This window comes from Rhodamnia argentea, chromosome 7, assembly GCF_020921035.1.
Source record: "Rhodamnia argentea isolate NSW1041297 chromosome 7, ASM2092103v1, whole genome shotgun sequence".
Classification (NCBI taxonomy): domain Eukaryota; kingdom Viridiplantae; phylum Streptophyta; class Magnoliopsida; order Myrtales; family Myrtaceae; genus Rhodamnia; species Rhodamnia argentea.
Genome location: NC_063156.1, coordinates 7,746,326 through 7,759,047, shown reverse-complemented (window position 1 = coordinate 7,759,047; position 12,722 = coordinate 7,746,326). Strand labels below are relative to the sequence as shown.

Here is a 12,722-nt window from a genome sequence, read left to right as displayed (position 1 = left end):
TCGCCAGTCCCGCCGAGACGAATCTTTTTTTTCTCATTTGGCCCCCCGGCAACTTCTTCTGATTATAGCTGCCCTGATCTTCCCTAGAAACGAGGCTTTAATTGGCCCGGATTTTTTTTTAGAGTTAATGTCACGAAAAATTCTACATTGATATGTAGAATAAATTTACTTAAGATTAACTTTTGGATCGTCAGAAAATCTTAAATCAATAGGTCGATAACGCAATTGCTTTCCGTCAACTTCTGTCAAATTATACGATGAAATTGTCGAGCCGGACGACGACATGGCAGTAACTCGGTTAATCTTACAAATAAAAGGGGTAAGTCAGGCTCAAATGCATTTGGAAATCTATCTATTCATCTCTCGGATTTTCACGTGTAATTGTCAGGTCAACTTGGTCATTGACACTTATCATCCAGCTCGAGCAATTTCGCGGTAAATTCGACGAAAGCTTATGGAGGGTGAATGTGTCATGTAAGTATAAGTTTGAGTTTTTTTTTTTTTTTAATTTCGTCATGCGTGTATTATTTTGGGATTTTTGTTGTACTAATCGTCTTTTTACGGCGTGGGACCAACTCGGATTGGCAAGTGTCTCTTTCTCTCTTCTTGAATGTATGATTTTCTTGGTCCACCTACATCTTGTTTCGTGTCAATTCCATATTTCCCAATTCCAACCACACGAGCCTGCCTCCTTTTTCCCATTATCCATCTTTAAGCACACTCTCGATCATTACTTGATCTAGTAGTTGGTTATGAAAACGTAAAGTTCTCATCATATGTTGCGAGGATTTTTCCCCCTATGGTGCTACGAAAGACCGTGTCGTGGACACATTGATAATATTCGCAATCCGTATGAAGTGACGTTCCCGGATTCAATTGCGTGCCATGGTTACTGGCTCTCGGAGCTATCCCAATAGTTAAGCATTCAGCCGGTTCCGCAGTTGTTCGACTCGAGACGTTCGGTGGCTAATCGGCGCCGGACTACCCGATGATACCAAAAGGAGGAGGGAGCGTATGAGGCAAAGTGGGCCCCACGACGAGAATCATGCCGTGCAAGGGGGTCGATCAAATCTCGACGGAGTCATTGCTCGAATCAAACCTAAACGGATGGTCTCGGGTCTAGTACATGGATAAGAGAGCCGGATGTAAGCACGGGAGCGGCATCGACTAATGGACAAAGCCTACGTGGAAAAAAAAATGAAAAAATTAGAGTTGGGGGAGTAGCCGAGGTCGCTTAAATGACGCACATGCTTCTTTGCTTCTGATTGAGGGAGCTGAAATCTCCATCTCTCATCTATTTTATTTAGCTATTCACTACAGCAATTATGACCTAAAAGTCAATTCAGGACAAATATTCATAGTTATTATGACATAGTCATGAGGTGCGCAACGAATCATTTTCATCTTCTACGACCTTTTTCGGGCTTGAATCGAGATATTAATATATACATTCGATCGCAAAGAAAATAGTTTAATTGAGGCACCCCCGCCCCGCTTCCCTCGCGTCGCTGTTGTCTTTCCTTCTTTTTAAAAAAGCCGACTTTTTTTTTTTTTGCTTTCTCATTCTCAAAACACTTTCTTGCTTTGCCGAAGGGACGTGACACCGGTTGGAGTTTTAGATGGAGTCGGACGAGTCAACGGTTGTTTTTAATGCGACCTTAAATTTCGAGGGATGGTACGGACTGGGATCGCGCAATGTTCGATGGTGGTCCCATCCGATCCCCATGCCATGACCGACCGACCTATTCCAAAGTTCATGAACCATTCCAATTCATGTCGCAATTGCACACGAGAAAAGAGAGGCAAGGCCGCATTATGGGTATGTATAGTAACACTTCTGAAAGTGAATTTTGCTCTAGAAGTGCTTCTAGAATAGAAATCTATTGAATAATGTAACTTTCTAAAGTAGAAATCTGTTTGGTAAAAACTTTTACTTCTAAAAGAAATTTCTACTTTTCACTTCCGAAGTTATTTTTCCACCAATTTGAAAAGTTAAAAAAAAATAGCTTCTCAACTTAAGAAGCACTTCCTGGACATAAAAAAAAAAGGGGCCTCACAAAGTACTTCTCGCACTACCTTCTTTTCATTATGCTCTCACCATCTTTTCGATTAGGCCCGCCTCTGTCGACTTTCATCGCCGCCCATCACCGACCATTAACACCCACCGTTGCCGCCGACTACCGCCATCGCTATCGCCAACCACTATTGGCCACCGCCTATTGCTGCATGCGACCATCGCTAACCGCCGACCTTCGATCGCTGCTTCCCACCACTCGTCGTAGACCGTGACCGAGCCCGCCGCCTGCCGTGACCGCCGCCCACCGCAGGCCATGATCGCCGACCATCACCCGCCGCACCCCGCCACCCACCGCCTACCGTGATCACCGACCACCATCGCCCTCCGCCGGCCACCGCCACCGAGTAGCCATCTCCAACCACCGGAGTAAAAAATAAAAATATATATTTTTTAAAAAAAAGTAAATAATTTTTTTAATAATAAAATTTATTTTTTAAAGAAATTTTAAAATTTTAAAAATGAAGTAGAAATTTTTCGACGATCGACAATGATTCTTCATAGAAGATTTTCTGTCAATAATATTTTAGAAGTATAAAATTTTAATTGTTATCAAACGAATTTTTATCATCAGAAATCAACTTCTAAAGCAAAAATAGAAAAATCAACTAATGCTTCTAAGTAGAAGTAGAAAAATCAACTTCTAACCAAAAATTGATTTCTGAAGCAAAAATATTATCATGCAGGCCCTATACATCCCATGATCTGATGATCTTCATGCGATTTTTGAGCAATCGGCCAAAATTCTCAATGTCGAGGTAAAAAGGAAATCTGGTTGAGACTCCGTGGCTTTGGCTAGCATGCAAGTTCGCGAAGCCTCCGACGGCCACGTGGGCCGAATGACGACACTATATGTGGGTTAAGTGCACGGCACGGGTCGATATCGATGCCGCCGCCAAATGCGAACGACCTCGTACTTGGGATTGTAGCTTTCTCCTCGATTTCATTTTACTAATGCAAACAGAAAATCAGAGTGCATTCTCATCTGCTACCTTAGATCATGGACTTTTCACAAGTTTGCGAAATATATAGTCCATGTCAATACCAACCATGCCATGTATGATGATTGGTGCTCACGTCAACGATACTTGATATATGATATGTAATGTTTGGATGGTATCAGAATTGTCGCATGTATTTTTAATCAGCGACCACTTTGTTGCAGGAGGTAATCCAAAGTTATTTCTCCTTATTAGCTTTAGTAGAAAATGGAACTACATGGAGAAAATATCCTTTCACGGTTTTATGAATTGTACGAGGATGGATTTTTCATATTTATAACATAATCATTAGCCAAATAACGCAACGCCCGGAACTAAATCCTCATAAATTGTTAACAAAAAGCAGCTAAAGATAGATACGTAAAGCAAGAATGCCAAGAGTATCAATTTTCACACTAAGGAAAGAGAAATCTTGAATCGAAGAACATGCTTCCTAGATCTGATCGATTGGCCTTTTGTTGTCGCAAAAGGTAAAAGGAAAAATTAAATTAAATTTCACTAAAAATCCCGAATTTGTACACCCATATCACATTTAGCTCAAACTAATTCACGCATTACAAAAAGTCCCAATTGGTATAGCCATGACAGATCTGTCAAATTCTTGGGACAAAATTGGGGTAAAATTAGAGATTCAAGTGGATTTTCGAGATGTGAGGGAGCTTGTAAGGAAAAATTTGCATTTTTTTCCGATCTCGGTTTATTTTGTTCATACGTGGCTTCTCCGGGAGACCTATTCATGCTGTATTTCCATGCTGGCCATTCCTCTACTAGCTGTTCCTCTGATTTATTCATCACTTGTGCTTCAGCGTCAGCAGTTTAAGGGGATAGTGAACAGAAGCTAATTGATGGTAGATTCGTTACATGTATGAGATTTTTTGCATTATGATAATTAGTTTCGGATGAACGTGGCACGGATATACCGGCCTGAATTTACTTTGTGGCATTAAAGGTGCGTTTGTTTTGCAAAAAATAGATAAATTTAAAAAATACTTTTCTATTAATGATCGCTCGTATTGCTTATAAAAATGATTGGCTAAAAAATTTATTTATCGCGCCACGAAAATATTTAGATATAAATTACCATTGATAACGAAAATATCTTTTATTAAAACATTATATCTAGTGACGCAAGAGATCAATTTTAAGAATGTAGTTTTCAAATCAGAGTGAAATAAACGGAGCTTAAAAAACGAAAAAACGTTGACACGCGTGATTGTTCAATGTGGGTGTTGGAAGTTCTCATTGATTGGAGATTAAATGCCAACGGTAGTTGCTATGTCATTTGGACGAACATAATGATGTTTTATCTTAAATGCAATAAAGAAAAACAACAACAAAAGGGGCTTTTACGCTGCAATCAGAGCTGTAATTTGTCAACGGCACAGAAAATTTCGCTTGGGTTTTCCCACCATGACATTTTCTCGCTCAACCACTCGAATTTTTTTTCTTTTTTGTTTATTTTTTTAGTGGTTTATTTAATCCATGAAAATTACGTCACTAATGAGCTGATTTTTTTATTTTTTATTTGGGGGGGGGGTTTGTGTGTTCGGACACTAAGGGTAATATGGTAATACTCTCTGGAAAGTGTTTCCGTTTCGAAATTGTTATTGGAACACTTTGGGAACAGAAACGCGTATGATTGAAAAATGTTCAAAAAGTGTTTCGGGGAACACTTTTGAAAAAAGAAACACTTTTAAAGTCAAAAAAAGAAAAAAAAAATCTTGTTTTTGAGTTTTGAAATACTTTTTAGAAACAACTTGAAGACGAGCTCGTGCAAGCCACCACCGCCCACCATTGTCGACGAGGAGTTGAAGCGGCCGCCACCGGCGGCCGCCGCGGGTCGCTGGCCGCAATCCGCCGGTTGTCGCCGGCCGCCGCCGTTGCTCGTCGTGGCCCGCCATCGCCGCCCTTCTGCTGGCCGCCCGTTGCAAATCCTTCCTTTTGGTGAATTTTTTTTTTTAATATTTGTCAAATGCGTTTTTATTCTCGAAAATCGTAGTCGGGGATAGAAACACAAAAAGATATTTATGTTCCAAATATGTTCCCGAAAACAGAAATGTTACTATACATAGTCTAATGAGTTGAGTCAACCAGCCTTTTTAGGTGAGGGCCAAATTGGCTTGAAATGGCATGATTCAGACATTTAGGCATGTATCCTATAAATATAAGTTGCGGCTTGTTATTAAATTTTAGCCGATAGATTGATTTTGAAGGGTCCCGTTGACAAATGCCCTCGAATGCTTATTAAAGTATCGAGGGATATGCACCTTAAAATTTATCACGAAAGTGCTAATTGAGTTTTAAAACTTGTAAAAAATACAATCGAGTCCTAAAACTTTTCAAATTGATGTAGTCGAGCATTTTCGTTAATTCCGTCTAATTTGGCTTAACGAAAAATGCTGGCGTGGCTTTTTTAAATCTCTCTCTCTCTCTCTCTCTCTCTCTCTCTCTCTCACGTGGCAATGACGTGATCAAAATGACGTCGTTTTGATTTGAATTTGATTTTTAATTAAATTAATTAAAAAAAAAGAACTAGTGGCGAGGGCTTTGTAGCCGCCTCATCATCGCCACATAGGAGAGAAAAAATATTAAGAAAAGCCACTTCAGCATTTTTCATTAGCCAAATTGGACGTTAGCGGAAAGACTTGATTGCACCGATTTGACAAGTTTTATAACTCGATTATATATAGCGCGAGATAGACACTGCATTGAAAAAAACAAATTTTTCTCTTTTGAGATACATAAGAATTATCTTGACCACTTGTTGACAAAGTCCTATTTCAAAAGTGTCATCGCCACTTACTCTGCCTTTTTGCAAAGTTGGAGAATCGAATCCCACACCTATGATATTAGTACGTCGTCCCTCCTCCCCCCCCAATTCCTACCAATAGGGCCGCATACCTATTGACGTAATACGACCTTTGAAATGGTCGAATAATGGGGTGAACGGGATGGTCGTGTGTAATTATCTCGATGAGAAAAATAAAAACATGGAAAATACGTTTAAAATGAAATAAAAATGCAATATGAAAAATGTGCAATCTTGGAGGTCCGGTAAATTACCAAAAGGTCCCGCCAAGAGATGATAGGGGTCTTCCGGTCGCGTTCCTCTCGAAATTAATTAACCTTACACGAGTAAAACCGTAGTTAACATTTAGTTAATTTGCAATTGTTGTCTTTTTCAGTTCAGATCCAAGCCTCCACTCTAAACGAAATCGCATGAATCTCTTTCGGGTTCGTAACTTCCAAGATGTATAGGCATTTAGTTATTACTGTAGTTTTTCCTTTATATCGTTCGGAATAATTAATCAGTAAAATTTATTCATATAGACATTTCGTAATCAACACAAACGATCAGTTTAAATTTCTTTTTTTTTTTTCAAATCATTCGCATTTCGCAAAATAAATGCACTCTTAATTTACTTTTGTAGGTGACTGTTATGATAGTGTGTTAATTACTCGAATTCATTACCGTGATAGTTTTGTAAGTACTAGCCAATGGGCATACATTGTGCTAGTGCAATTAAATTATTAGAAAATATCGAAATAGGTCAATTATGGATATTAAAGAGTACATTATTTTTTTCGAAATCTCTTAAATGTAGGAAGGTCGACACCTTCTTAGTGTTGGAAGGTCAAAGAAGTTGGTGACTTAGGAAAGCTGGCAAAGAAAGCATTGGTGAACATTGTATGTGTCTATAACAACGAGTTTCTAGAATTGGTGAAAAAATTGGGAAAATGGTACAAATAGGTTTTGAACTTTGTATCAGTAAATAATGTGGTTCTTGAACTTTTAATTTGTTCAATATAGTCATCTGAATTTTAGCTCAACATGCAATGTGATTTCTAAGTTTTTAATTTGTTCAATGTAGTCCCCGAACTTTTGAACACGTTCAATTTACTCCTTGGATTATTGAAACTGTTCAATGTCATCCATGATTTTAAATTAATAGAATATTATGTAGAACATTTACACATAATTCAAGGACTATACCGAACATGTACCAAAATTTCAAAGACTAAGCCGAACAAATTAAAAGTTCATGGATCATATTGAACATCGTGTTAAGTTCGGGGACTAAATTAAATAAATTAAAATTCAGAGCCCATATTATATATTAGACCCAAATTCAAAGACCCTTTGTGTAATTATCCCAAAGTACACGAGATCATGTTGTCACGGCAAAATTCCTTGTTGGGTGACTTTCGACCTGCACAAAAACCATAACGATATTAGCATTGTCTTGGAGAGAGACTCGGTGAAATAGACACGTATGTAAAGATGCGTACTCCCTACAGTTGGACAGGTAAACTCATGAAGCTTTATAATTCCTGAGACTGACTTTGAGCCTTCCTTGCATATGGAAACTAATAACTCTATTTGCTACATAAGAAATCTCAAATCATCAAATAAGTGACGTCACTGTTCCATCTCATCTTTCTTGCGAAGATGAAAGCGAATCACGCGACAGCTTGACGTCTGATTTCGTCGCCCGATTGATACAATGTAATAGCAAATGCACGAGGATTAATCTATAAAATGCAGCGATAGATATTTATGGCACGCTGAACATGGCTAATTTATTTACGCGAATACTCGAAAACTTTTTTATTATTATTATTATTATTTTCCATAAAACTGTAGAGCCTAGATTTTTGATGTCATAATTACGATAGCAGTCAAGATCACGAGCAGGAGGAAGAAGAAGCCACCTTCCTTTCAGATGGGAATAAGAAGTGATTGCTTCTTCTTCCTCATCACCATTTACTGTGCACAGATCTTGAAGCTGCAGTCACCACCTCACCGCCACAGATCTCATCAAACCTTCCCTCCCTCTCTCTCTCTCTCAATCATATGACGTAAAGCTTAAACAATCGAGAAAGACAATCCGTGGCCACTTTACTGTCTCCCTTCGCATCTACTGCACTCTCTCTCTCTCTCTAGATCTCTCCTTGTTTCTCTCTCCTCCCTCTCCCCTCGCCCGTCCTATGGATCGCATTGGCCGTTTGCACGTCTGGGCCGCGACGGACGCGCTCTGAGAGTTGGGCGGAGCCCAGGGTGGGACGCCGGAAGCGAGGCACGATGAGCAGGAGCGGCAGGGAGTACCTGCTCGGAGGGAGGAGCGGTCCCGCGGGGCCGTTGAGCCACCGGCGGGGGCATAGCTTGACCGGCATCTCCTCCTCCCGTGACGCCGACGAGAACCTGGATCTATTCTCGAAGAACCGCCGGACCGTCTCCGTCGCGTCGTCCGACGAATCGTCCGACGGTAAATGTCCGGCCCCCTCAGATCGTCGACGGGATTGGCCCGATCGTGGTTGTCTCTCCAGTGTTTGCGTTTGGCAATGCGTTGTTTTTTTTCATCTGATTAAGGAGGGCAGCTTAGTCATTTTGGCAGATCGCCATTAATTTTTCTCCAGGAGCATTTCGATTTGTCTGTTTTCAGCTGGTTGTTTGCATCTTCCTGGAGGAGAAGATTTGGGGATCGAAAACGATGTTTTTCTAGGACTACACATTAAATGGAAGCGAGTCTTTCGGACAGGATACAAAACGATCACGTTTTTTAAAAATTTAAATCGGTTCTATTTGTTATCCTTTCCTGCAACAAGGGAAGAAGGAATCGCTGTTGCTTGTAATGATGATTCATGCCCACTCGGCAATGATCATCTTCTCGCTTCGTCGACCCAGAAAAGTTATTCCACTTCCATCTCTCTGTTTCTCAATGCTACAGTCTGAAGATTTGCAGTTTAATGTACATCTAACGCATTGCATCTTCATGGTTTTTTTTTTCTCGAATGGATTTGTTGGTGGGATAGGATTCTGAGTTTTCTGATTCAGTATTTGATCCCCAACAGCTTCTTCAATAAAACCAGGAAGGCTTTCTGTCGGATCAGCGAAAGTGGCACGGAGTGGGCTTGATGACTTACTTTCTTCTACTGATGGAGGGAAGCACGACTACGACTGGTAAATTTTGCAATGATCCCACATCAATGCAGCACTCCCCTGCGACTGTACTCTGTTTTGATTCTTTCTTTCTTTCTCCCCCTCATGTTTAGATTTCCTTTTTGTTGTTAAAACTTTGGCTGTGCTGATATTATGCTAAAGTAGATTTGCGAATGTCGCAGTTATGTGCAGAAGTTTGGTCCTCTGTTAGAGATGTTTTGGCATGGTTATTCAACTACTAGATTCGTTCACGTCTATTCAAATCTGTGATAATAGAGTTGGGATAAGTTTCTGCAGGGAAAGGATTTTGTGGTGTTTTCTTATGTTGACTATATGAGTGACATGATATGGGTGGAGCGCGATAAGGAATCTTATGTTTCAAATTCTTGAACAGGAATGTTCATGTGCTCATCAAGCATGCATTTTGTAACCGAGAAAATTGGATTTGTGTGATCCGTGATTTATAAATATAAGTTTCTAACTGCTATGAATTGAGACCTCAGCATCTATCTGAAAGCTTCTTGGGGTACTGTCTGAATGTTGGCCTAGGACTATGACTCCACCTATTTACAAGATAAGGTGTCCTTTCTCCTTTTGATAGAGACTGCACAAGTAGTGTTCTGGAATTATAGCCCAGACAAGGGAAAAAAGGAAAAAAGAGCACTAATCATCTTTGATCAATAATAGAATGGTGTATATGAGATTCATGACACTATGGCTACGCTAACTAAACTGAGGTTCAGCAACTCTTCAATGGTTTCCTGCCAGATCTAGATTCCTGAGTGCCTATTTTATTTTACAGTAGCTTCTAGTGTGAGATTTTAGATTGTCTTCATTCTTCTATTTGCTGAAATTTCTGATATGAAAAAATGTTATCAGGCTTCTCACTCCTCCTGGGACTCCTCTATTTCCTTCATCGGATGGAAGCGAGTCTCAATCAAACATAGCGGTCTCGAGAAGCAGTTCCATGGTCCGATCAACCTCCACCACTAAGGTCTCCAGGGTATGTGTATCTTCTCTAATTATTAGTAGATATTATTCTCTTCATCTGGTTCATGCAGTAATTTGAAGAAATTAGGCACATGCTTCCTTACGTCTATTTAGTTCTGCTCCTAAGTCTTGAAAGAGTTAATTATCGCCTGCTTTGGGTGTTTTGGTTTTCTGTGGAGTCTAAGCTTGAATAATATTGCTTGCAGTAATCAGTCTGCATCGTGTCTATCTCTTGCAGTTGTCTGTTTCTCAGTCAGAGAGCGCTCATTCCTCCAGACCTACCAGAAGCAGTTCGGTGACTCGGCCTTCTATCTCTAGTTCTCAATATAGCACCTATTCTTCCAATAGATCATCATCAATTCTGAACACCAGCTCAGCCTCAGTCTCATCCTACATTAGGCCATCTTCCCCAGCTACCCGCTCTTCTTCTGCGGCCAGACCTTCCACCCCATCTGCCCGTGCAACTGCATCACGACCCTCAACTCCTTCTAGAATTCGTCCAGTCTCCACAAGCTCCTCTATTGAAAAACCTCGACCGTCACAAAACTCGAGGCCTTCCACTCCGAGTTCAAGGCCACAGATTGCGGCAAATATAAGTTCAGCCACTGCTCGATCTAATTCTCGTCCATCTACGCCCACTCGCAGGAACTCTGCACCTTCCCTATCCCCGTCAGCAGGCACTCCAGTATCTAGTGGGCGAGTGCTTTCAAATGGTCGCAGTGGAGCCCTTGCATCAAGACCAAGCTCTCCAAGTCCACGACTTCGACCTCCCCAACAACCTATTGTTCCCCCTGATTTTCCTCTGGAAACACCACCTAACCTTAGAACTACCTTACCAGACCGGCCGCTTTCTGCTGGTAGGTCTCGTCCTGGTGCTGCTGTCACTGTTAAAGGGAACTCAGACACCTCAGGACCAGTAGGCGCAGCTAGACGACAACCATCACCCATTACTACCAGGGGAAGAGTTGTAACTTCAGAGTCCACTGGAAGAGGTCGTGTCCATGCTAACGTGACTGATATACTCGAGCCCCGGAGATCGCCTAATTCTCCTGAATTGGGAATGAGAAAGCCTGTGAAAAGTATGACGTCTCTTAGTGAGAGCACTGGATTTGGAAGGACTATCTCTAAGAAATCACTGGATATGGCTATCAGGCATATGGTATGTCTACCCTCATCATATCAAGATATGGTATTTTAGGGAATTTGATGCACAGTCACATTACTTTTTAGATGTCAGTTTGCAAGCTTCACAAATAAATTTAATTTCTACAGTGAAGTTTAATTTAGGTATATCAAGTTTCTTTTCTTCGATGGTTCATTCGAATGTTACTAATAGCTAGAGCAGTTCTCCAGTCGTGATTTGATTTATCTTGAATTAGACAATGAGGGCCTTCACAATCAGTTATAGATACAGGGTTCCCAGGTAATTAAGATGCAGCTGTAGATCTACTGCTATAGTCTCCTTCATCCTCTTCATTGAAGTCTCATATTATTTTTGATGTGCCCTGTCCCATATCGATAAATTTTTTTTCAACTACTACAGTTTCAACCATGTACTCCTACATTAATGGTATGAGTGCATTCAAAGTTGAAAGTTCAAGTCCCACGTATAGGACTAGCCTTCCTTAAAAGATTGCTTGTCTGTTTCTTCTGTAACTTCCACTCGAAGCAATTTGCAAATCATAAGAAATCTTTCTGTTGCCTTAGCAAGGACAGAGGGCTGGCCTGTCAATAATTTCCGGAAAGCAAACTTTCTTACTTTCTGACTTCATATATGAAAACAGGATATAAGAAATGGAGCAGGAGGCAACCGTTCTCTTTCAGGCACCACCCTTTTCCCTCAGAGCATTCGATCTTCTGCTGCAAAAAACCAATCAGCTCGCACTTTAAGTGCACCGCCATCTGTCAACGGGAATGGCAACCAGCACAGCATGAACGACGTAGTCTTTCTGGAGAATGGCAGCAGAATGAGAACTCCAGCGGTTGGTAGCGAGGTGGGCGGTGGAAGGTATTCCGCCAAATTGACAGAAGTTGATATCTACGAGAGCTCACGCTACGATGCGATGCTGCTCAAAGAGGATTTGAAGAACACAAACTGGCTCCACAGCTTGGATGACAAATCCGATCAGGGATCGGTATTTGATAACGGGTTGGAATCTCTGCCCGAACCGTTTGGCCCCTTATAACGACCAAGAGACGCGGACCTTCCTTACTACTCCCGTTATTTATTGGGTTGGAGTATTATTTACATCTCGGTCCTAAAGCAAGCAGCTTATTGACAGAGAAACATGAAAGGTGCTCAAAGTGTCCTCAAGAAGAAGTCAGCTTGATGTGGTCTTTGTTCTGTGGCCATTTCTCATGGAGAAATCGATTTTTTTTCCCTCTTTTCTTTCTATAGCATCCTACAGTTTTCTTGGCTTGGGCAATGTTAAGAGCAGCAACGCCTTGTTGATGGATGATACAAGTGAAGAACTTGGTTTGATGGCTGTGTTAATGAAAATCATAGTTTAATTATTTGAGCATTTCGGGCATCTTATTGAATAAAATGGAGGCGTGTCCACTAGCCAAAACCAAATTAAAGCAGAGCTAGGCTGGACTATGGCATTTTTAGACCAGAGCAAGTAAATGCAATCGACAAAATTGATAACTTAATTGAGGAAAAAGTCTCATTCCAAATTCCAAATGCAAACTTCTAAAACACGGCCCATATCAAATC

The 12,722-nt window shown here is 40.7% G+C and overlaps 1 protein-coding gene across 3 annotated transcripts; it reads left to right on the top strand.

Moving 5' to 3' along the window:
* The first annotated feature begins 7,792 nt into the window (after positions 1-7,792).
* Positions 7,793-12,523, top strand: LOC115731757 (sialidase). Of its 3 annotated transcripts, none has more exons than XM_030662433.2 (5): positions 7,793-8,342; positions 8,947-9,037; positions 9,896-10,019; positions 10,245-11,165; positions 11,791-12,523. In XM_030662433.2, exons 1-5 carry the CDS (start codon positions 8,159-8,161, stop codon positions 12,190-12,192), a joined length of 1,722 nt encoding a protein of 573 aa, XP_030518293.1. In that variant the 5' UTR covers positions 7,793-8,158; the 3' UTR covers positions 12,193-12,523. The 3 variants fall into 3 exon arrangements, with proteins under 3 accessions (XP_030518293.1, XP_030518292.1, XP_030518291.1); XM_030662432.2 differs by having other exon boundaries at positions 7,794-8,342; positions 8,929-9,037; XM_030662431.2 differs by having other exon boundaries at positions 7,794-8,342; positions 8,926-9,037.
* The last annotated feature ends 199 nt before the right edge of the window (positions 12,524-12,722 follow it).

What these genes read in the sequence shown, in the direction of transcription:
- LOC115731757 (XM_030662431.2), top strand. Translation starts at nt 8,159, where the DNA reads ATGAGCAGGAGCGGCAGGGAGTACCTGCTCGGAGGGAGGAGCGGTCCC. An exon ending in GGGAAGCACGACTACGACTG is followed by an intron (nt 9,038 to 9,895) that starts GTAAATTTTGCA and finishes AAATGTTATCAG; the next exon opens with GCTTCTCACTCCTCCTGGGA. An exon ending in ATATGGCTATCAGGCATATG is followed by an intron (nt 11,166 to 11,790) that starts GTATGTCTACCC and finishes ATATGAAAACAG; the next exon opens with GATATAAGAAATGGAGCAGG.